The sequence below is a fragment of the Leptonychotes weddellii genome, chromosome 12, assembly GCF_054177405.1.
Source record: "Leptonychotes weddellii isolate Sample4059 chromosome 12, ASM5417740v2, whole genome shotgun sequence".
Classification (NCBI taxonomy): Eukaryota; Metazoa; Chordata; class Mammalia; order Carnivora; family Phocidae; genus Leptonychotes; species Leptonychotes weddellii.
In genome coordinates, this window is record NC_138380.1 from 81,350,045 (window position 1) to 81,375,528 (window position 25,484).

General features: G+C 41.4%; 1 protein-coding gene across 23 annotated transcripts in view; it reads right to left on the reverse strand.

Moving 5' to 3' along the window:
• NRCAM (neuronal cell adhesion molecule) overlaps positions 1–25,484 on the reverse strand; it is a 255,655-nt gene that overhangs the window by 53,973 nt on the left and 176,198 nt on the right. For 10 of the 23 annotated variants that reach the window (XM_081800734.1, XM_081800724.1, XM_081800725.1 and 7 more), the window contains 9 exons: positions 19,738–19,938; positions 17,573–17,590; positions 14,903–15,008; positions 12,512–12,708; positions 11,042–11,164; positions 5,340–5,510; positions 4,776–4,832; positions 2,859–2,970; positions 168–352 (listed from right to left, as the gene is read on the reverse strand). In XM_081800734.1, coding sequence (XP_081656860.1) covers positions 168–352; positions 2,859–2,970; positions 4,776–4,832; positions 5,340–5,510; positions 11,042–11,164; positions 12,512–12,708; positions 14,903–15,008; positions 17,573–17,590; positions 19,738–19,828 — 1,060 coding nt within the window. In that variant the 5' untranslated portion in view covers positions 19,829–19,938. Of the gene's footprint in view, positions 1–167; positions 353–2,858; positions 2,971–4,775; positions 4,833–5,339; positions 5,511–11,041; positions 11,165–12,511; positions 12,709–14,902; positions 15,009–17,572; positions 17,591–19,737; positions 19,939–22,649; positions 23,084–25,484 lie in introns of those variants that run through there. The other 13 variants (XM_081800745.1, XM_081800744.1, XM_081800740.1 and 10 more) reach the window with 7 other exon arrangements.

The window sequence follows — 25,484 nt, forward strand, 5'->3', positions numbered from 1 at the left end:
ACCTGATTTAGATGCACTCTAAAGAGCAGTGAGAAAAGAGGGTGTCAGGAATGTTGATATGAATTTACATTTATTATTAACTGAAGAATCAGATCAAAGATGTATGTAATTGAAGATTTATGACTTCTCATGAAGGCAAGAGCCATGCATTTGAAACAATTGTATACCTTTAACTGTAACAGAAATGGTATGATGGATAGCTCCCAATGGGTTTTTGGCTATACACTGGTAATTTCCAGAGTCTGCTTCTGAAACCTGAATGATCTGTAGAGTTTTCTTGAAGTTCCTATAAAATGTCCGGTTGATGGGCAGTGTTCCATCTTCTTTTATCCAGTAAATAATGGGGGTAGGCCTGATAAGACAAATAAATGATATTATTAAAAAAGAAGTTCACCTCACTGCTTTTGAGGGTGAATCTTCATGAAAGTTGGTAACAACTTCTTTGTTTAAAGATCATGAGGACTAGAAAGACACTGTAACTAGCATCACACTTTTATAAATAATGCTTAAGCCCCTGTATCGAATTCTGTGAGCTAGCACCGTCAGGAAAGCAGCACTGTGGTAATGCATGGCACTCCATGACCTTTGACCTCCCTGATGTAATGAGCAGCCTAGCCTAGTGACTTCGCTGAAGGGGCCTCATTATTTTATTCTCTTCAAAGTTCTGATCAGTGAGACACTCTTCGAAAATTTTACAGGAAGGAATACGTTAATCGAAAGGCTTACTATGAAATTAATGATACTGAGTTTTTTTATCAGCTAGAGTTAAAAATGCAGAAAAAAAAAGAGCTGATATATATATATATATTTGTGCCCATGAACTTTTGCACACATTTCCCTATCAAATGGAAGAATTTTGATCTAGTGACTTTAGAAGATTTTTATGAGGGTAAAATAAAAATCCACTGGACACATTTACTAAGCACTGAACTACGGACCAAGTACTGAGTTGTATGTTGGGAAGATAAAGACCAAAAAAAAAAAAGGCCTAGGAACCTCAGGAAGATCACAATATTTGTCCTTAGAAATGCAAGTGGGATTAATTGGTTGATTGTAGAATTGCTTCTGGTTTGTGTAGCTGAATAGAAATAATTGAACATATTTCTTTGATGAAATAACTTCTAAAATAAAACCTGCTGTGAATATAAAAAGAGGTAGAAAATGTAAAGTCATTTTAAAAAGTGGAAGATACGAGACCCATGTGGTATCTGATAGCATATTCCGGTGTTTTTTTTTTTTATTCAGATAATCTGCACCTCACATGATCTGAAGGTGAATGGATCATGGGGCTAGAAGCATGAGGTCAAACTAAGTCATGGATTGTTCTGGAAGCCTGCTTAGTATTCTACTGAACAGTTGTTAAGAATTAGAAATATTTTGATTCTGTGAGTCCTCCAGCTACTGGTTTGTAAATGATAAGAACCCCCAATATTAGTTTTATAACATCCCAAGGTTTTAAAAATTCTTTTGGAAGTTTTATGCAATTTCCAAATATCAACCATATTTTAGTTTTTACGTAATAGACTCTTCACAGGAAAGGGAATCACAAAATTGTGAGAATGGGTATCTCTACTCCCAAAAGGTTAGAGGTTGGTAGATTAAACTACTTTCTAACACCATGATGATGAAAACTGCAAGGGTTTGGGGGTTTGTTTTTTAATTCTGGTGGGAAGGATACATAATACATCTTTAAAGGGGCGTTTTGCTAGTTTCAGTTACTTGAACTGAGTAGTGTGTGTTGTGATTCCCTGACGTGACCAGCAGAGGCCTCCACAGGTCTCCTGCAGTAAAGCCATTCCTGGAGGTCAGTTCTGGGAAGGATAGAGAAACTGTTGCATTACAGGTCAGGACATGGGATCACGACAATGTTTCTGAGACTCCATTCAATGTTTTCAGCAAATGTGCCCACATCAACAGTACTTGCTCGGTGCCAGGGCTAAGATGGAACGATGTAGAAACTTGCCACTGATGTGCACCTAATTTAACAGTTGTCCTGAGGCATCTGCAAAGAAGCTAGGCTTGTGACCTGCCTACAGGAAGTAGTGGGAGGGACAGAGTGCCCATTCTGAGGCTAGACCCAAGAGCCCTAAGAGGCCGTGCATGTGCTTCTGTTGTTAGGAGAATAAGCCAGGGCTAGATGGCTGGAGGAACAGGAGAAACTCAAGGCCAAGAGCTGCCCTGCGAGCAGCCGGCAGACCCCTGGAATTGTGAACCCTCAGCGGAGCTGCCCAGCAGAGGCATGAGCAGGCTCACCCTAAAACATCCCGCTCTAGCCCGTTACAGCAACTGCCCTGCGACCTGCGGATGAATGATTAACGATAAACAGCTATTGTTTTTAAGCCGCTAGGTTTTGAGGTTGTCTGTTACATAACAGTAGCAAAATACTACACCCTAATTGTAATCATAGCAACCATAAGGTGACTACTGATACTTATTTCAAGAGGAACACTATTATGAGAATATTTCAATAATAGGAGATTCATACGGCTTATTTTTGAAAACAATTATCACATTTTTCTTGATGCTTGATGGAATTAGTATAAGACAATGAGTGTTGCTGTAATATCAGCCTCTCTTCCGATTCAGCAGGTTTCTGTAAGAAATGTACAGCAAGACAGAAAGTGCAGGGGCGCCTGCGTGGCTCAGTCGGTTAAGAGTCTGCCTTTGGACCCAGGCTCCTGGGATCGGGATCAAGCCCCCAGGTTGGCCTCCCTGCTCAGCAGGGAGTCTGCTTCTCCCGCTGCCCTTCCCTCCCCTGCCCACAGGCTCATGCTCTCTCCGGCTGGTGCTCCCTCTCTCTCTCAAATAAATAAATAAATAAATAAAATCTTAAAAAAAAAAAGAAAGCGCGAACTCACAGTCCCTCTGCAATGCATTCCAGCGAAAGGACATTCCCTCTTAATTCTTCCTTATGACTGGCATTGCCTTCTGGAGTTAAAAAGGTTGGTGGCCTCTCTCTATTTGATTTTGCTGCAAACAATACAATCATATGGATTAAAAGTTATGAATATGTATTTCTAGAAACACAGTTCACTGCCTAAAAATCTAATCCCTTTTCAAAACCACTTAACACTGTGAAATTCGTTAAACTGCACGTCCACACACTCTGCCTTACAAACATTGCTCATTCAGCAACGGAAACGATGTTGGTTACAGTAAGCACTAATACGAAGGACTATTTTACTCTTGTGCATTCCTTTAATTTGGGTTAGGTTTTTATGAATTTTTGGTGCTTTGGCAAATTTTCAAAATGTAGACATAGAGGAAAGTCACATTATCAAACTACCCAACTCTTAAAATTAGTGCTCGGGTCAAAGTGAAAATTAAACATATCGTGGAAGATGTTAGATTTTTCTGAAAGCTGTGACTATGGAAGTGGGCAGTTTGGTTTACACTAGGGACAACATCATAGTCAATTCCACTGATTAATCATGGACATAAATCTGTGGGGGATGTCTAAATATCAAGACGCCCAAACTGCAAGGTTTATGGAAAACAAAACAAAACTAGAAAGTTATTGACAGAGGTCTGGCAAATTGTGTGCCATACATTAAGAATAATGAATGTTAAATAAATTGAACTTGGTTTCCTCAATGAAAAAATAAAGAGGCCTCAAGTCCAAGATCTCAGGGAGGCCCACGTAGGCTATCTTCCGTTTTATGGAAGCCTTGTTTAAATGTGGCCTTACCTTCTAATGGCCTCTCAGAAAAACATGAAGTAGGAATTATACCATCTTAAGGTTCTATAGCCCTTTACAGTTTTCAACACTTAAATGCATTATCTATTTGATGCTCACCAAAAGTGAGTGAAAAGGTAATATATGAATTATTCTCATTTCTCAGAAAAAAAAACTGAATACCAGGGAAGGTATTACTTGAGAGAAATGAGAATTTTCCTAAGACTTTAGAAATTGTGGAGGAAACCTTACTTCTCTGAAATCACTTTGGGAATGGTTTTGAGACCCATCTTTTTCAGGATATATTAAAATCAAATAGTAAGGCAGAAGTTGTGGTATGCCTACTCCGGTCATTGATAGTACCTTAATGTTTTTTACTTTATATCTCAAGGGTAAAAAATTAACACTGCAGAAATTCTGCCTTAGAGATCATTGAGAGGACCCTCATATCCAGAAACCACAATTTTCACTGATAGACCTTATACTTGAAAGTCACATTTCCCTTAAGGAAACCAAATTCTTTTCTTTTTAAAAGGATAAAGTTAAATGCTCTATTTTTAAAAAGGCTATTTCTACTGAAGATAGTGACTTGGTTTTAAACAAAACTAAGAGAAATGCTATTGCTAATTATATGACACTGATAATGTCATGTGAGAACAGATGGGAAATGTGATGTTTTACTATCAAAATCCACTTGATGTTAGTTGCTAACGGTTATTAAGACTGACGAGTTAGTATTCTAGCAGGTTAATGCACTCTTATTTGGTTAATGAGAAAAGTTTGAACAAGACAAAAAATGAAAAATATAATTCTAAACATACATGAAAGATTTTTTTCCCCAAATCACGGGAAATGGTGCTTCACATGAAAACAGTGATAATAATTTTTATTACTATACATACAACGTGCAAAATGTTTTAGTGACAGGACGTAAGCTTATAGCTAAATTTCACAGAAAACACACATTCGTTCTAGCAGTATTAAACATGGAACTAGGACTCTCATGAAGAAATTAGGTTTAATAGCTATGGAGGTGAAGTTAGTGAACTGAATTCTACGATGAAGGAGAGGAGCATCAGTTGCAGTCACCGTAACTCACCACTATAAAACTCAGTGTCATTCAAATTAGCAGCTATGGTGTCATTCAATTCATCCACTGAAATAAACAGAATATTATGAAGAATGCAAAAAGCAGGGGAGAGGGTACTATAAAAAGGTATCGGGCAACAAAAGCAAACGTATATAGCTATGCTGACCAAGTGCCATCCCTAGCACGTAAACCCAGGCTTTTACATTGTACATGACTGACTGACTGATGACTTCACTCAGCCACCCAGCCAGTAATATAGGGACACAAAACTGAAGCTGTAGGGCTGCTAATTAAAGGCACGCTGGGGCATAAAGCACACGCAAATGCTCCGGGGACCAAGTAGACCCAGAAAGTTACTGTGGAAACAGCAACAGTGAAATCAGCAAAGAATGTAAAATACAGTATCTAGGTTATGTGTGCTCTTTATCTGCCAACACGTCAGTAACTAGTCACGGGTAGTTTCCTGATCAATGAACTTGTGTACTTCAAAGTCAGTAGTGTTTACTAGTTAATATATCTTAGGCACACTTACAAACATCATTGAAAGAGAGAGTCAGGAGGCTGAGCTCTTACCTGAAATCACCTTCACGGAAATAGGTTGCTTCTGCTGTATGGTTTGAGTGTGATTAAATCTGGCATAACAGATATAGTCCTCACGGGTATCCTCTGGGAGAACATTGGAGAAGTAAAGGTCTCCGTTAAGACCTTGAGAAACTCTCTCACTTTGTGGAAGTCTCTGAAAGGCTGGAGAAAGGCAGAGAGACATCCAGATGATTCCATTGCAAAGTGGCCACTTTCCCAATGACCAAGACAAATGTATCTACTAATAGTTTTGTGAACTTCATCAGAATTTTTTTTCCCCCTATAAAGCTCTTCAAGTAAAAGCAAGTAACTGTAGAAACTCCAGCTGCGCCTGCCAAACCCTAATTTCTCTGGAGTGCGGGCAGAGATGAGATTAGAATCGTACAGTTAAGTGTTGTATTAAACAAGTGTAAACAAACAAAAAAATGCTTTACAAAAGAGTTTGTGGGACTTTTCCTAATATTTAAGTTAGTCCCTAACTGTTAAACACATATACACATGTATCTTGGAAAATGCGTTAAAAAAGGTTGTAAGGCTGTTAAGTTGGCTTGTCTCCACATGCTCGGTCAGACACCAGATACTGTGAGAGCACCTAACTTCAAACTAGGTTCCATGTGAGGCGCCCAGCATCTCAGGCTCCCTCCCTGCCTGAGCCCGTGGCCTCACTGAGGAATCGGGGAGCACACGGGGGCCATTCACAACAGCGAGTGATGATGATGGAATGCTGCAGATGAGCCCCTCAGAGGCCACCCCAGCCCAGCCTACCCCCACTCCACGATTTTTTTCTTTCCTTCTAACCTACAATGTATTTTTACTTGGCCCGTGTGTGCTTTATTGCCCGTCTTCCTGCGCTGGGACTTTAGGTTCCAGGAGGACAGAGAGGGTCTGCTGTATCCTTGAACCCACGCAGGGCCCTTGCTAGGGGCTCCGTGATTAAATGAAATGAAAGTCAGTATTCCCGGTTCATGCTTCACAGTTTACTTCCCCTCGGGTCCAGTTAAGGCACTGTCCAGCCTCAGGCACTGAAGGAAGGCTTTCTAAGTGGATGGAGGACTTGGGGAGGTGGGGACACTGATCTATGCATGAATTTACACTTGGGGGGCTAACATGCATTTTTTTTTTTTTTTTTTTAAGATTTTACTTATTTATTTGACAGAGAAAGAGACAGCGAGAGAGGGAACACAAGCAGGGGGAGTGGGAGAGGGAGAAGCAGGCTTCAATGTGGGGCTCGATCCCAGGACCCTGGGATCATGACCTGAGTCAAAGGCAGACACTCAATGACTGAGCTACCCAGGCGCCCCAACATGCATGTTTTAAAGCTTCTGACTCAATTCCCGGAGCCCTAACTGAGCATTCTGTGCGTCTGAAGTGAGAGAACAAGGAAACCTGCACACTCCAGCAGCCTTGCGGCTAGGCGTTCTGTCTTCTGGAGGATTCTCCAGTCTGAGCCAAGCAGTGGGCTCCTCCTGCAAAAGGCATCCTATCTAACACTATATGAAATGCAAAATTGTGGTCGAAAGCCTGCAGCTCCTCGGGGCAGGGAAATGTGGAGCCAGAGCCTGAAAGAATGCAGGTTAGCCATGTTAGCCAAGTTCTTGGCCACGATGGGGGTTTGGTTGGTGGTTGTAAATTCATGATTATAAGCCGTGAATGCCTAGAGAAAGGGTTGTTTCAAGAATAACTCAAGAGGCGGGCCTGGGTGGCTCAGTCAGTTAAGCGTCCGGCTCTCGATTTCAGCTCAGGTCATGATCTCGGGGTTGTGAGATCAAGCCCCACGTCAGGTTCCATGCCGGGTTTGGAACCTGCTTGGGATTCTCTTTCCCTCTCCCTCTGCTCCTCCTCACTCTTGCTCTTGCTCGCTCGCTCTCAAAAAAAATAAATAACTCAGGAAAATAATGTACACTTATTTAATGAATACAAAGAGTTAAAGATAAGTATTCATTTATTCTCTTTGGATTCTTGTGCTGTATTTTATTATTGATGGGTGTTGGTAGGTCAAATGAAAGGGAATGAGGCTTTAAGAGGGTGGTAGCACTTTGCTCTCTGAGATCCTTTGCCTTACACTTAGAAAAAAAAATGTATGCAGATAGGAAGAACTTGATAATGTCATCTTACAACAAGAATGCTACACAAATCTGAAAATTTTTTTTGTATTCCAGATGCAATTTCATTTGAAAGGTCCAGATGATTTGCTAACAGCCTAAAAGGTAGGTAAATGACATAGCCCAGCAGTGCAATATGGAAAACAAAGTTACATATTCAGATGATTCTGAAACTTTACAAGTATTCGCCTATGTATTAAGTGAAAAGGTCATCATTTCTGGGTAAGAACCAAGGACCAAACACTGAGTCTCGTTTCGGCAGTGTCATTTGGATACACCTCTCATTTACAACTGATTCGCTATGTATTCTTTCAAAATCTGTTCAAAAGCTGTTATGCAGTAACAGGAAAATATGTTTGCTCATTGATTCATTCACATATTTATTTTTCATTTCTTTGTGATACTTTCTCTGAATATTTTTCCATATAAGAGTCACAAATGGAAATTAAATATTCCAGCGAAATTTTCTCTTTAGAAATGTGAACAGTCTGTGAATTCAGAGGAAATCATGTCACTGAGAAGAGACTGTATTCCCTACAAATATTTTGCATTCCTTCCCACCAGTCCACCTAAACGATTCTTTTCAAGGTCAACAGTGATCCCCGTGTCGCCAAACTTAATAACTGTTTTTCAGTCAGCTCAGAAGTTATCTGATCTTTTGAAACAGTTGGTTGTTCTGTCTTCTTGACATTTTGCTTCACCTTATCCCAAGGACCCTGCTCTGTCTCTGTTCTCTTCCTCCCTCAGGGACTGCTCCTTCTCATCTGCTTTGCTGGTTTGTCCCTAAGTTCTGCTGGGCGGCTCCTGATCTCCACATCCCAGGCTTTGCTCTGCCCCCATACCACTTCAACCCCCAGTTCTCTCACCCAGCCCCTGGCTCTAGGAGCACCTCTGCTCTACCATTCCTGCATTGCTGACCAGAGCCCGGCATCTGCCTTCCAAGTCCTGCTGGGCACCTCCTCATGGCTATCCTCCAGGCCTCCAGGTCTCTCACCTCCACAACCCTGGTTTCCTGGTCTCCAAGCAGAACCCCAAGCTACCTCTAAGGTAATATGCTAACCTATTAGCAGAGGAGGAGAGGCGGCAACAAACAGTTCCCTTAAGGATAGTACCGGCGTAGACAGATATGAAATGGCCTAATGGATGACTTTATTCTGTGTGCTTCAGTTTCTGGAAAGATGACAAGATGCTCCACATTACTAATCATCAGGGAAATGCAAATGAAAATCACAGGTTTAATTACCTCACACCTGTCAGAACGGCTATCACATATAAGAAAAAATAACAATAATGAGTGTTGGTGAGGATGTGGAGAAAAGGAACGCTCATGCACTGCTGGTGGGAATGCAAGCTGGTGCAGCCACTCCGGAAAACAGTATGGCGGTTCCTCAAAAAGTTGAAAATAGAACTACCCTACAATTCAGCAATTCCACCTTCTGTGTACTTATCCAAAGAAAATGAATATACCAATTTGAAAAAAAACACATGCACTCCATGTTTTTTGCAGCATTATTCACAATAGCCAAGACAGGGAAGCAACCCAAGTGTCCACCCATAGATGAATGGATAAAGAAGACATGGTATATAGACAATGGACTACCACACAACATTAAAAAGAACGAAATCTTGCCATTTGTGACGGTATGGATGGACCCAGAGAGTATTAAGTGAAATAAGTCAGACAGGGAAAGACAAATACCACATAATTTCGCTTATATGTAGAATCTAAAACAAACAAACAAACAAGAGACTCACAGATACAGGAAACAAACCATTGGTTACCAGAATTGAGGAGGGGTTGGGGGATGGGCAAAATAGGTGAAGGGAATTAAGAAGTACAAACTTCCAGTAATAAAATGAGTAAGTCATGGGATGTACTGTACAGCACAGGGAATAAGTCATATTGTAATAACTCTGTATAGTGACAGATGGTAACTAGACTTGTTGTGGGGATCATTCCATAATGTATAAAAGTATGAAATCACTATGATGTACACCTGCAACTAACAGGACATTGTCAATTATATTTCGATAAAAAACATAAAAAAATAAAAAGTAGAACGAATAATCAGACATGCCCCATAGAGTTGTTGTAAAAAATTGATGAGATAACCCACGTAAAGTTCTCAGCAAAGGGACTGGCACTACATAAATGCCCAATAAATATAAGCTGTTGTTGGAGATTAAAAAAAAAACAACCTGAATGACAAAAGGTAACACATCCCAAATAGCTTGAATCCCTGCCCCCAGCCTCGGGATTCTGCTTTTTCAGGAAACGGTGATTCCGTGTTGTCAGCTGCTCAGTGTTCAGCTCTGGAGTTATCTTTGGTCGCTCCCTCTCACGCCCCCAGCCCGATCCCAAGAAATCCTGGAGGCTCCATGTCCACAATATATCCAGAAGCTTTTTGTTCCCACCTGACAGTCACGACCCAAGTCCATGTCACCATCAGCTTCTGCCTGGATTTCAGCAGGGGCCACCTGGCGGTGACCCTACCCCGCCTTTGTCCCCTCTGCAATCCACACAGGAACTGCAGGAGGGCTAATGCTAGCTGGTTAGGTCCACGTATAGTCACTCCTTCCGTGTCTCCCCGCTTCATTCAGAGCAAAAGCCAAAGCCCTCTGTACTGAGCCCCGGACTTCTCCAACCTTGTCTGTCTCCCTCCCGCTGGGTTCCCGTGGTCTGGCCACGCTGCCCTCTGGGGCTTTCCAGGCACTAGGATGCTCCTGTCTCAGAGGGCCTGCCGGTTTCCCTTCCACCTGGACATTTAGGGGCCTGCCTTGCTCTCTCATTCCTCTAAGTCTCTGCTCAAAACGCTGCTTCTTTTTTTTTTTTTTTTTTAAGATTTTATTTATTTATTTGAGAGAGAGAGAGAACACAAGAGTGGGGTGAGAGGCAGAGGGAGAAGCAGACTCCCCGCTGAGCAGGGAGCCTGCCACGGGACTCGATCCCAGGACCCCAGGATCATGACCTGAGCCGAAAGGCAGACGCTTCACCAACTGAGCCACCCAGATGTCCCTGCTTATTTTTCTTCATAGAACTTATCGTCAACTGACGCCTACTTTATTTATTTATTTATTTTTAGAAGATTTTATTTATTTATTTGACAGAGAGAGACACAGTGAGAGAAGGAACACAAGCAGGGGGAGTGGGAGAGGGAGAAACAGGCTTCCCGTCGAGCAGGGAGCCCGATGTGGGACTCGATCCCAGGACCCTGAGATCATGACCTGAGCTGACGGCAGACGTTTAACGACTGAGCCACCCAGGCGCCCCCTAACGCCTAATTTATAAATGCATTGATTTCTGCTTCTGTCTTCACCCCCAACTATTCCCACTGCATAGAATATGAGCTTGGTGGAAGCAGGAAATTTGGTTTCTTTAGAGCGGTGCCTGGTATACAGTAGGTGCTCAAGAAAATCATGTTGCTTATTTCATGACATGTTATTTATTTCAACGAGCATTTCTTTTTTTTTTTGAGCATCTCTAAAACACCTTATAAACATTTTTATGAATCATGAGAGGTAACAATTCATTGTGACAGCAAGTAATCATAAGAATCTTGAAGACAGAAAGTTCATATTTTTAAAACTTACAATTATCCATCCAGAATATTATAGGTGGTGGTAATCCAAGAGGGGGTCTGCAGGGAAGGATCAGAGACTGGCCATTTCGAAGTATTATTGGTTCAAGTTTTTCTTTGGTCCACAGCGGTGATCCTATGATATAAAATAATAACTTCTAAGTTATTTCTGCACTGAAAAATAAAAGAGCACTAGAAAGGAAGACAAAATAAACTTTTGGGGGGAATAGTAATTCAGAATCCATGTACATTAAGACAACAAGAAAATAACTTTTAAATCCAATGCTAAAAAAATGATGATTTTTATTCACTGCCATTAATAGTATAAATGCTGACACAGCAATTCCATGTCTAAAAGTTTGTATTATTAAATAAATCATTAAGAAGATACATCATAGGTGTGCCTGGGTGGCTCAGTTGGTTAAGCGTCTGCCTTCAGCTCAGGTCATGATCCCGGGGTCCTGGGATGGAGCCCCGCATCAGGCTCCCTGCTCCGCGGGGAGTCTGCTTCTCCCTCTGACCCTCCCTCTTCTCATGCTCTCTCTCTCTCCCATTCTCTCTCTCAAATAAATGAATAAAATCTTAAAAAAAAAAAAAGCATGCTGCGGTGTGTAAAAAAAAAGAAGATGCATCATAATTTCGCTACGAGCGTGTTCTTTACGAAAGAATGGAAGGCACTAAATGTCAAAACGTTTGTTTAAACGAATAATTGTGCACCTACACTTTTGAGTGTCATATAGTAAGTATACATATGTAGAAGACTGATATGAGAATATACATGATACATAGATAAGTCAGAAAAGGTTATAAAATAGTACTTCAGAATGAGCTCCGTTGGAACACATACACGCAAATCTGCATAGAAAATGTGGAAAGAGCAGTGGGCACTTGCTTGAATGGAAAGAGTCATGAGTAAATTTTTCAATTTCTTTTTTGTTATTTGTAATTTTTTCCCCAATAATGAACACAGGTAATAACAAGTTTTCAAAATGACCAGAACTGCAAATGGCTATGTTCTTTAAATACATGCTCTTTAAATACAAGTTGTTGAGAGGACGTGGGTAGTGACTACTGCAAAAAGAGCCACAATTATCTCAAGGTAGTGAGGTCCCTCTATTTCCAGTGAAACTTAGAAACAAAAATGTTAATTACCCATTACCCATTTCATACTGAATTTATTTCCGTCGGGCTGTCGGAAGTTTGCTCATATTTGATACGTGAGAAATTAATAATTTGATCAATTCGGGGAAGAAACGCTTTTCTTACTCCTGGTGTTTTATTCTGGACTCGCATAAAAGACATACTGGGTTGGCAAAGCATTAGGCTAGTGGAAACGAGCAAGAATTTTCAGGCAAAACAAAGTGAGAGTACTGGAATCAATGGCATTGCTTTCTTGTAATAGTATCTAGATGAGGTCACAGATGCTGAGTCTCAGAGCCATCCTTAAAAATAGGGTCCTGTTTGGCAGACAAGTCCCACTTACTGGAAGGACGGACAACAATATTATTAGAAATTGCCGCTCCGCGCTCGTTCCTGGCTGTGCACTGATAGACCCCTTCGTAGGTCTCTGCTTTCCCTTCGCTCATGATGTTGATCGTGAGGGTTCCTGAGCCGGGCTTCATGGTGACGAGAGGGTCCTTATCTATGTCAAAATGCGTCCCATTGCGGGTCCAGGAGAAGCTGCCCAACACATCAAGCATTAAACTTGTTAACAGTCCACAAAAACAGGATGACTTCCTCTTTCACAAATTCCTAGCCGTTTTGTAGGCTTCTAGAGATAATGATTACATTTTAATATTCAGTGAAAGAGCAATAGGCTCCATACCTAAAATGTTTCATTGAATCAGAGCTTAGAAAAAAGGGCTGCAAGACTGTTTAATCACAGACCTGTACCCCTGAAACAAATAATACATTATACGTTAAAAAAAAAAAAAAAAAGAAGAAGATAGCAGGAAGGGAAAAATGACGGGGGTGGAAATCAGAGGGGGAGACGAACCATGAGAGACTATGGACTCTGAGAAACAAACTGAGGGTTCGAGAGGGGAGGGGGTGGGGGGATGGGTTAGCCTGGTAATGGGTATTAAGGAGGGCACGTTCTGCATGGAGCACTGGGTGTTATATGCAAACAATGAATCATGGAACACTACATCAAAAACTAATGATGTAATGTATGGTGATTAACATAACATAATAAAAAAAGAAATGTACCATTTTAAGGTACATGTCTTCATTTAGAACTAGCCGAAATCTGTCTCAAGGAAATCAGGCACACAAATTGCCTGTCATTTTTCAAAGAAAATACAGAAAGTAGGTCTCTGAGGCACGTTCTCTTAGAGCTTTATTAGCATTTTTATTGTAAACTCCATTGTTCACAGAGTTGATAACCTGTCTATAAAATTTTGCTCTGGGCTGAAATGTGACAAGAAAGGCCTTCCCAGGTACTGGTACATGAGTGCATTTGAAAGGGATCAGACCAGTTTCAAGTTAGCAAAATGCAAAGTGTAAGTTGGGGGAAGGGGGTGAGAACGAGGTCAGTGGTGTTTTCAATGTTGGCTATTAAAAGTGGTAATTCTCTATAAAACACATTTTGAGAATTCTCAATTCCAGAAGAGATGATTTTGTAAATTCCTCAGGAAGTATTTCAAATTGTCAACTGCAATTCTTCTTTTTCCGTTTATTTATAGAAAAGACTGCCTGGAACAGAAGTTGTGGCGCTCGTGTAATGAAATACTTTATAACTAGTCATAAATCCACAGTGGCCACACTTATACAGAGGCACTGAGCTCTAGACCTCACTGTGTTTTGCCTGCCCAATGGGATTTCCCTTCCCACTCCTTACCCTATGGCAGTGGTTGTCCCAACATCTCGGGGCGGGAGGTGGTGGTAAGTGGGAGCTACCGACGGAGAGAAGGCAGAGGCCAGGGATGCTGCTAAATATCTGATAATGCGCATGACAGTCCCCGTTCCCACAACAAAAAACTATCTGGCCCAAAATAGTAATCCTGCCTTATAGAGAGTGGCAGGAAGTGTCACATCAGTGTGAACCTGAAGGGGGACTCCATGAAATGACATCACCTTGGGGCTTGGGTGCTAGAGGGTTCTAACAATATGGCAGAACATACTGTTTTGAAGCAAACCTCTTCAAAGGGTGTTTTTGATATACTTCAGTATTTAGTACCAGCTGATTTTTTTCTCAGGTGCCACTTTGTGGTAGTTGGGTAAGGCTGGCAATAGACAGACTTGGAAAGGAAAGATCTAGAGACTTTCACTTCTTTATTATTTAAAAATCCATACTACTTTTAATAATAATAATCCAACTCTCCAAACTTCCCATATATAACTGCGCAAGTGCCGGAGCATCTGCTGAGTAGTAGCGTGGAGGAGCATTACCAGGCATCAGTGTCCCATCTACAACATCTATTGGTTGGACCAGATAACCTTTCATGTCCCTCCCACCTCTAAACTTCTGTGCAGTGCTCACGCCAGGATCCATATGGAGAATCCTCAGTACTGAGCCCTGCCAAGTCTGAAAATCCACTCAGGACTATTTTACAGACCTCTACAGAGCAAGGAGGGATCTTTGAAGCCATCAAGTTCAACTTCTTTATTTTATAGAAGAAGATACTGAGGCCCAGAGAAAACAGGTTTGCCCATGTCATAAGGGCAGTAGAGCCCTTAGAAGGCTTTTGTTCACATTTCCCAATAATTTTGGAGCATTTTGCAGAAGGGTGTGAGTCCAGAAATGCAATCAATTATCTGGGTGTCCAAGAAAGACAATCTGACTTCAATTCATCAGAAAGACAATAGGCAGGACCTATCACCATAATACCAATGTTTATGTTCAGTTCTATAACAGAGCAGAAAGCACACCCACCTTGGAGGAGGTTTCCCTTTGGCCTCACACTGGATTACGATATTCTCTCGAGGGTCAATAATGTAATCTTTTGGAGACTGTTGAGTAATGGTTGGAGGCTGTACCACTTAATTGTAGAAAGAAGAACAGTGTAAAGAAATCACTTAAGATCATAATAAAAATCATTCTATGTCAAAATCACTTACCCTAGACTGACTGTGCTCCAAATGTTTTTAGCAATTTCAATGGTGGCAGCACATACGTTACTAGATTTTTTAACTAAAAGTCTCCTAAAACTTTGAAGTCAAAGCACAACTTCCTTTTGGTAACTTTATAGGGATTCACAGAGCCCATTTCAACCCCACTACAAGTTTGGGAAAATAATTACCAATACAAGCTTAATATTAAGACCATTTCTCTTCTGATGTAACAATGAGAAATTCCTGTGATTTTTTTGGTTCCAATGATGCTTTTCAATAAAATTTAAGTTATGAGGTAAATGGGCATTTCTTAGGAAAGAGTAACTGACTTATAGTTTATTAGTGTGCTAATGTAAATTAATATATGTTGGGAACAAATCAATTTGGGAAGTTAGCGTTGAAAAGATGGGTAAATTAGAGACTTGGCATGTCTTATTAGAGCCAGGAGGTAAGTGGCTATTAGCAGCAAAGATAAAACAGTCTCGTTTAGAAGATCAGTGGAACTGGGAAGTGCTCGGTTACAGGAGACCTTTCCATTTTGCTCTTCAAAGTGCTATCCGATCATTTATTTTCAAATCCTATGGAGAAGAGAACCAAACTCTCCCAGTAGAAGCCACTGCCTTGTATAACTCCAGGGAGAGCCGTTCATACAGACCAGGGTTCTCAACCTAGGGTCCCCTCGGGGGACGTTTGGACATTTCTGGAAGCAATGTTGGTTGTCACCCTTGGGGCGGGAGGTGGTAGCGGCATCTGTCGGGTAGAGGCCAGAGATGCTGCTAAGCATCTTACAGGACAGCCCTCCCCCTCCCCCAACAAAGACTTATCTAGATCATTTAAGCTTTTCCCTTTCTGCTCATGCTCTGTGCTTCGTGAAACCTCCTTCACCTGCCAACCAAGCGTTTCCCAAAGTTTACTCATCGCCCTCTGCTCTTGTCTTTCTTTACTGTGGTTAATCGTTGCCAGGGCTAAATGTATCATTTCCATGTCTGATGGCCTATAAAGCGGCCAACATGATTCTCTTCACTTGTTTGGTCTTCTTGCTGCCCACTACGATGGACACTAAATGCTGGCTCTGACCATCCAAATAACACCTAAAGCCCAGATCAAAAACAGAGCTCATTCCTGTCATCATTTATTATGCACCTAGTAACTGCTGGATACTCAACAGTACCATTTACCCCCTCCCTTTAGTGAGAGCCACCCCTGTCTCATGCTCCCGCTCGGCTGGCTGCCCTTCCTAGCCTCCACCACCCTACAAAGAACCCTCAGTCTCGAAGCCCTGTCGGTTCCCTGTGCTGGGTAGCACCCGGGCTGGGGGTCGAGAACCCGCCTGATTCTTTCTTACCAGCTGTGAGACTTCCAGCAAGTTTCTTACCTTCTGTAAGCCCCACTTTTCTTGGAGGGAAAATGGGGTTTAAAAGTGGTTATCTACCTTCTAGGGCCACTGGGAGCAGTAAATAAAAGAATCTGTGGAAAATTCTTAGTACGTGCCATTACCATAATGGTTCAGCGTGGGCTCTGTGCAAATCATTGTCATAATCATTTTTATTTGGACCAGCTTCATCTTTGAGTGATCCTTCAGGCTCTGGGAGTATAGAGTTTGGGATGATGGAAAGAAGCCTGGAATTTCACACCCGAACGGTGGATACCCAGGTGGTGGGTGGGGGGACTGTGAGGAGTGCCTCAGTCCAATTCCTTATATTTTTCCTTATATTAGGTGCAAGTCTGGTGGTTTCAAACCCAGAAATTCTGTTCACATGTCTGCCGCAGAGCTAGTTAGATGCCCTCCTCTAACTGTCAGGAGTCTACTGTCTACGGGCACCACTTTGAACAGTGCTTAGGTCACCTGGCAACTAACAAACGCTTTGAAGAAGTAGGGGGGAAAGGTGATTTTACATGATTTTCCTGGTTAATCCAATCTCAAAGGATTTTTTCAAATGCCCGAAAACTCTGTTTTTGAGCAGAAATTTGTGCTTAGAGCAAGCCCCTCAGAAACGGTGTGAGTGGGGGCTGCTTAATTGTCTTTTGCTCGCTTCAAAACAATATTCAATTTCACCGGGCCGTTATACTGCTGGGATGCTAGCCTACACGGTCCTGAAGAAGTTTGGCGAGGCACAGTCTGGAAGATACCGAAAGACATGCCTTGATGCCAGCAAGCATTTAATGGCATTTAGACCCAGACAGCCATTTTCTTTAAATTTTGTGAATTTTCTCATTGAGTTACATCAGATGCGAATAAAGCTTGCAAGTTAGTCGAGCAGCATACTGGTAAAAGAAAGAGTAATACCTGAGTCTTCAGAATTCATGCAGGGCATATATTAAACTTGCTTTCTTGGTATTTAAATGCAATGTTTAGCCATAGGAAATGCACATGCTCAAAAAGACGTTAGTCACAACTCCTAAAGCTGTGCATTCAATTCACAGTATTAATTCAAAAACAAAGACATGGTCAAGTTTTCACACTGCCTAATAATTACAGAAAGACACTTACAGTCTTCAAGAAGTTTTGCTTTTTCCCCATCAATATCAGCAGGTGAGTGGGCAAACAGGATTAAAGAAAACCAGATGTTAGTAATAAGAACGTTAGCACCCTGGAGATAAAAGGGGCATCTTGTCTATTTGGTTTGACCTAAAAAACCAGTACAGTGAACGTGGAAGTCGTGAGGTTGTAAAAGAAAGACACTCCCATTATGGCTTTGTTTACTCCTGCAGCAGCCATCCCACATAAACATATGGAAGAACAAAAGGAACACTTTCGGCAAAAAAGGATTCTTCCAGGACTAGGAATGGCTAATTCCATTCCGTACATGTGCTGGACAAGTCATTATGTTCAATTTGAAAAAGAGCTGAAATCTACAATTAATGTGAGTTGTCACATACTGTGTTGTGTCTGATCCTATTATCCCAGACATCACTAGGCCCATGGTAATAATACCTAACAACTGGACATCACTACAGTGCCAATGCTCCATCCAAGCCAAATGCAATACCAGTGTTGGGTTTTTACATTTCTATGGTTAATCTGCAAGTCAGTAATTGAAGTTTTCAGCTGTTAGCATATTTCTACTTCAGAATTCCTCCTCACCGAGGGGTTGCTAGTACCCGCGCCAAGGAGCAGCTCAGATGGACTGGGGTGTAAGGAATGGGGGCGGGGTAGAAATTATATTAGCATGCAATTCAAATGATTCTGCAGTGCTGCCTGTCATTACTACTTGTAAAGGTTAATGCACGAGCGCCTGGGTTGTCCGTGACTTTTTTTTCATCATGGTTATGCCTCTTCTCCATTAGCAGCGATAATTGAGTTAGCCGTAGGTGACAGCTTCCCCCTGATTGTTAGATTGAGCAGTCAGATTAAGGGAGAATATATTTAACACAAGAGAGAACAAAAGCCCATTTCTCTCAAGTGCTTTTGTCTCTCTTCTTTATACTTGGGCATTCCAACTCCAATGGGCTTAACCAATCATACATTTTTTTTTTATGGAAATTAGGTCAAAGAATATTTTTTGAAAGGAAGTAAAATGTTGCATTTTATTGTCCTTTAGATGATAGATGCATAGCAAAGGAAGTCAACCAAGTGTGGGGCAAACCACATCTCTCCTTAATGTCTGCCCACTGGGACTTGCAACCTTCTTTGGCAAAAAGAGACATCCCAACAATTGAATAGCCCCAGGAAAGTGCTATCTTCCTTGCACCTTGGAAAGCTTGCCAAACAGATGTTCTATTCAGGAAGCTAATGGATTTAAAGAGGTCAGGCAGATCAAGAATAAAGGATGCATCTGAAGTACTGTCATTGTCCAAATCTGAAATTCTGCTTTCCACTGCAAGAGAAGGGATGAGGTGGAACCCAGCATTATCTTTCTTTTTCACAACCAGGCCACCCAGAGCAGGCAGACTGCAGCGTATACTTTCCTGGTAGGAAAAGGGGTGGGCTCTGATACAGTAGCTGTTGCTGGTTCCATTTTAAATAGTGTTTTTGCCCATGACTTGTTTTCTTCACAAAATTTTACATTTTGGTCTTTGATCACTTTTTTTTTTTTTTTTTTTAAACCAAAGATCTTTCTCTAGGCTTTAGGTAAGATACACATCCTAGATCCAGACTCATAATGTAAAGTGAATTTTGCCCTGTTGGAATCGAGAGAAATGAATTATGGGTAGTCTGGGGATACGGGGGGGGGGGCGTGGGGTTGGCTGAGAAACCATCCCCCAATCTTTCCAGACCATTCTGGAGCACGTGAGGGGGCGGGGGATGGAGTAGTGGGGAGGGGACAAGTGGGGAAGTCTCCATGACCATTTCAAAGTGATTCGTATAGTTTTCTTGCAGGACCGCTTCTATCAAGAGTCGCCCATTGGGAGGACCAGGGCAGCCCACGATTCGCTCCTTCCCCACCGCTGCCCGGCCCCCATGGTACACAAAAGGCACCTGAGGAGGCAGAAAGATAATGATAGGGAGGGGGCAATGGTCTGACCGGTTCAGTGGCCATTTCTGTGGTGAGACTCTTTATAAACACCAGGTGCTGTAGGTAAAAGCCAAATTAATTTTGATTAGCTTTTCAGGATCACACAGACACCTTCTCCATTCACACAGCTCACAGTGATGGGAAATGCTGGGGAGGCTTTGACTCCCAGGCTTAACAGCTTTAAAACGTTAATACTTACGATCAAGAGGTACATCCAGTGCGCTAATCATCTGGCACAGGAAGAGAATCATGGGCGCTCTGCCTGCAGATAAGCGCTTCCTTCTCGGCATTTTTTTAAGCTGCGTTAGCTGAGCTCCTGCTGAGACCCACAAACTGAATTTCCTTTTCTTCTTTCACAAAAGATTTGCGTGCAATGTTTAAATAATTTTCATGCAGGGAACTGAAAAAGGAGAGATCAGAATTATGTGTATTAAAAAGAAGGAAATGAGAGGAAGTCCGCTGCCCAGAAAATCAGTTCTGTATTATACATGAACTCTAAAACGGAGCTAACTTTTTAAATATTTAACTCTCAGGACTAGAATAATCATTTATTCATAAATCAGCTAAAATCAGGTCAGAAAGATTTGTAGTGATGTCAAGCAAAATCTGTCCACACTGCCATCCTTACGGTTTTCCCATTTTAAATATCTGCATTTATATCAGAGGCTACCATGTCGTTCCCAATAGAAAAAACTTGGCATATAAATGGGTTAGAAAGTGTGAGTTTAGAGGAAAGGCCTAATGGCTTCTCCGTTCTAGAAATTATCTTTGGGAAAGTCCAGGGCACTGTTGCAAATTTGCTTCAAGCCCCAAACACTGATTTACCAGCTGAACCACCAGCAATTAAGGCCTTTCCCGTCTCTCACTTAGACCAGGGCAGCAGATGTGCTGGGGTGCCCAGTTCCAGGCTTTTCTCACCAGTCACCCTCTGAAACTGTGGGATCTACCAGATAATGTTCAATATAGCCTTAAACAGATAATAGAAAAACCTCAGTGATCTGGCCTCAATTTATCCTACCAACCTTATTCCCTCCTGTTCGCATAAAGCTATTTTTTGGTTTGCTGGTCTGTTTCTGTTTCTCTCTCTTGGGTCAGTCCTTCAAAATGCCCTGAATTTTCCCATCTTCTTGCTTTTGTCTACTCAATTCCTTTTACCTGGAATGCCCTCCACCATATTTCCTTATCAAAATCCAATTTATTTCTTTATAGATCAGTTAAAACGGAAACATTAGCTGATCCACCAAACTAGAAGGCCTTTCGCCCTCCCCCTAAGAATTCCTGAAATTCCTAGTTTTAATCATGATGTATATTATATAGATAGATACAGAGATAAATAGATTTTTGGGGGAGGGTATGCATGCTCTCTCCCTACTCCTTCAGGCAAAGGTGATGCCTGTCCCACTTCGGCATCCCTCTCTTGTAATACCAACACAGTGTGCCTGGCACATGGAAGTGTCCACCCTACATGGAAGAGCATGAGCACAAAGCACAACGTAGACCTCTGTCCCATGGCCAACTCCTCCCTGGAAGGAAGCGTTTAATCATGTCTTCTCATTTTATGAAGACAGGTGGGGGTGACCAATGGCTCTCTTGAGAGGACAGAGGGATGTTATTATTACAGACTAGGGCAGCTCCCACAGCTTAATTACTGAATGATTTGTGTGATTTTTATTATTTGTGTAATTGTGTATTTTGATACTACCCATCTTTCCCACTAAGTTGAGAGCTTCCTAAGGGTAGGGACTGTGTCTTTACTGTTCCCTACTGTGTTCCCAGAGGCCACAGCAGTGCCTGGCACATCGCACGGAGTACATAAATATTTATAGAAAAAAAAGAAGAAAGGGGGAAAGGGAAAAGAAATGGATATTTAAGATTGTTGAAGACGAGGCTGTATTCAGATAGGCTATCTGACCACAGTCTACCTAAAGCTGTGTTTATATTTATACTACTGGGTTTGAAAACCAAACCCTTGTCTATATTGTCAAATTAGTTATCCTCTCATGTCTGTGTGTGGAAGAGAGCTTACATGTATAAAAGGAACATGAAACAATGCTGATAACATGTTTTGTTAGCAATTGAGTTCTGATTTGAACCTGGTGGCAATTGCAGTTGGGATACTTCCTGGTAAACAAATACAAAAACAGGACTTACTAGGCTAAACATAGACATTATATGTACATAAATATTGTTTTCTGAATGAAACATCCATATTCTGTGGTTTAAGATCCGAGAAATTTGTTTTTCCATATTACAATATATAAGCAATCATGTCCATTAAACTTGGAGAGGCTGATACAGAAGCTCATCTAACTATTTCTTTTTTAAAAAAAAAAGATTTTATTTATTTATTTGTCAGAGAGAGCACAAGCAGGCGGAGTGGCAGGCAGAGGGAGAAGCAGGCTCCCCACTGAGCAAGAAGCCCCGACACGGGGCTCGATCCCAGGACCCTGAGATCATGACTTGAGCCGAAGGCAGATGCTTAACCAACTGAGCAACCCAGGCATCCCTCATCTAACTATTTCTAACCAAAATATACACCAGACAGTCTTTCTATGTGTGCAAAGCATATCTCTATCATTTAATCAGATTTATTTAGGTCTCTCGTGATTTTTCTGTTGAAATGCGAATTCTGAATTTACCATGAGCTTCAGGGAAAATACAAATAAATGGCACTAAAACAAGTTGATGTTACATACTAGGCATATGGAGAGAGAACTCCAGAATCAAACACAGTAAACAAATGGCTCACCTGCCTGATTTCTGTGTCCGGCTAATCAAGTGCATCCCATCTACATGCCTAGCTCTCTGAAGAGGGGTAGGAGAACTAAAACACTTTCTACTAAAAGATGTACTGATAAATTGCAAAGCCCATAACATCTTAAGCAGCTACACACGATTTCTAAGTTCTTAACTGATTGTTTACTTTGCCTGCATGCCTTAATCATTCATCCTTCCCAATAGAGAACACTGTTAGTTCCATATAAAAGGAAGTATCATTCCACCTGCTTTACCTTTTCGGACTCTATAGGGAATAAGATAATGCCATTAAATCACAGTGTCGCCTGAAGAAAAAAAAATTCAAATTTCAAGAAAAATTGAGAAGGTACTTACTTAAGGAGACATGAGTAAATCCTCACAATGAGAAGAGGTCATGAACTAGATGTAGTCTTTCTTCAGAAGCCGTAAGCTAACTGCACCGATAGCCACAAAATTGTCTCCGGTGTAGGTTCTGTTTGGGGAGGACAGAGCAACTGCCCTGCCTAGCCTCTGACTGCTGCCCATGGAAAATCACCCACTCCTCCTACGTATGTCATCAGAGGTGAAAAACTCAGTGCCTAAGGACAGCATTAGGTCCCCAGCACTCAAAGTGAAAATCAAATATAGCTACAGAAAATTGAGCTCTCTCTCTGTAAGAGTGATGTGCTCTGCATGTCTCACAAAGAAAAACCACGATTTCCACGCTCTCAATACTGATGTCAACGCCCTGCCCAGCGAGGAGCCAATCTGTCTGGTAGTCTGCCTTGCAAAATGTTGGTCATTCTCTCTTACCCGAGAATCATGAGTTAAAACTAAACTGTTTATGCAATTACATTAAATGAATGGAGCCCCAATTTGAAATAGCAGCCTCATGTTTAGTCAGGGCTAAGGAGTACGTTAGTACCACACAGCTTGACATTTACAAAAAATCTTTGCATGGACATTTTATTTTTTTTAATTTTTAATTTTTAAAGATTTTATCTATTTATTTGAGAGAGAGGGAGAGCATGAATGGGAGGGGCAGAGGGAGAGTGAGAGAGAGAATCTCAAGCAGATTCCACCCTGAGCAGGGAGCCTGACCCAGGGCTTGATCCCAGGACTCTGAGATCATGACCTGAGTGAAACCAAGGGACAGACACCTGACTGCGTCACCCAGGCGTCCCTGCACAGATATTTTAAAGCATGCTCAAACGAGACAAATGGTAGGTCCAAGTTCAGAATATAATTCATCCTGATACTTAAAACCAGATATATTGTTAAAATGACCCCAGAGTATTGATAAACAGAAAGGCCTTTTAATATTTCCCTTCACTGAACTCCATTCAAAGCAGCTCTTCGCAAATTACCTATAGAACCTCTGCAACAGAAGGGAAAGGAACATCTCCCTTCTTCAGTAAACTTTTCATCATTAGAAAAGAAATACAAGTCAAGGTTCCCTTATTTCTTTTTGCCTAAAGTTCATATTAATCATAGAGCCAATGTTCCCCTGCATTATTTACCATATATTTAAAAAGAAAAACCTGAAGTTTTGACAAAGGATTCATATTAAGCCCAAGAAACATAGCTCTCCTGTTGCTCACTTAAGAAGTCTTGTCATTTGAAAGAAGATAAAATCTTTGCTTTTCTCTCAAGTGAAAGATGAAATTCTTTAATTAAGAAAATATATCAGCTCGTTTCCAGAACTGGAAGGCCATGTACTACTCACCATTTCATTCTGGTCTGTTTGTGCTTTTCCACATTCCAACATGGGTGGTTCAATGCTGACTGTAACATGATCTATTCTCCAAGCCAATAAACAAATATGCTTATGTGACTGGATGCTCTTGGGCACACTCATTATTGCTTTGGTGACCCATCAGTGTCTGGCCTCACTAACTGCATGTGACATTATCTTGACTATGAAAGGTGTTCTTTCAGCTGTCAACTTGGGGATGGTTACTTTTTCTATTTTGTTAAATATCTGCCATTAAAATGAGCATATTAATGTCCATTCTAGCTCATGCTTGCACTTTTCAATCAAAGATTTCAGAGTCTGAGACTATGAAAGGAAGGTCAATGAGAAATGGACAATGGCTTTGCATAATTAGCACATCAACGAAGTCACACTTAAATCTACACAACTACATTACCATGAAAACACCTCAGGAAAAGTAGTCTGGGGTTATGTGCCAGACAGAGATTGTAATGGTCTCTTTGTAATGGTGTTTGTGAAACACCAAGGAACATGTTTCTAATTTGCCCCTAGCCTAAAGGGATGTCCCATAGTAGAGTTTCAACAAGGCACTTCGTAGCTAGAATCGAGAATAGTACATAAGGAAAGGTGGATAATTAGCAGATGATTTTATTGAAATAATAGATGATAGAACACATCTTGATAACAGTTCAAATTTTCATTTCTCAGAGCACTCTAACTGATTATCTTATTTGATATTCATAAAAACCTCAGTATATAGGACAGCAGGTACTGTGCCCATTTAATAGATGAGATAGGGAAAAAAATCCAATCACAATGGTTATTATTCACTGAGCACCTTCCATGTACCAGGAATGAAACTGAGCTTGCTCCACGCATTCACTTACCTCATCTCACCAATAACCCCAAAAGGTAAATTCTATTACACTTCCCAATTTACTGATAAGGGAGCCGAGATGCAGCATGGTAAAGTCACCTGCTTAAGGGCACACACTGGTGTGTTAAGTGCCAGAGCCAGAGTTCCGGTTCTGGAAAGTTCTGGAGCTTCCAGTTGACACACATCACCACACCCTGAGGAGCCCCTGGCATTTTCCTCCCTCTCATCTTATTTGGTGCTTAGCTAATAAACCAATAGAAATTACCAAGTTTATCACTGATGTTGGAAAAAAAAAAAGTACTAATGGTTTCTGAATATCCACAGAAGACCTTCACAGTGTTGCTCATAGCACGACCTCAGGGGCCTCTTCACGTGGCATTCCACATGAATAGTGTCAGCTGGAACTGTGCCACATGCCCGCCCCGGCCTTTTAAAGAGCCTCTAGTTACGACAGTGCAGACAAGACATGCTTTAGAAAGTTAATTTTAAAAGTAGGCACTATATGCCCACGGTACAACATTTGTAAGGTACAAAAGATCATAAATTCACTGTAAGCAACCCCAGCAATGCCATTTCTCCCTGAGAGGGTTATTACTACCAAGTTTTGTGAATCCTTCTA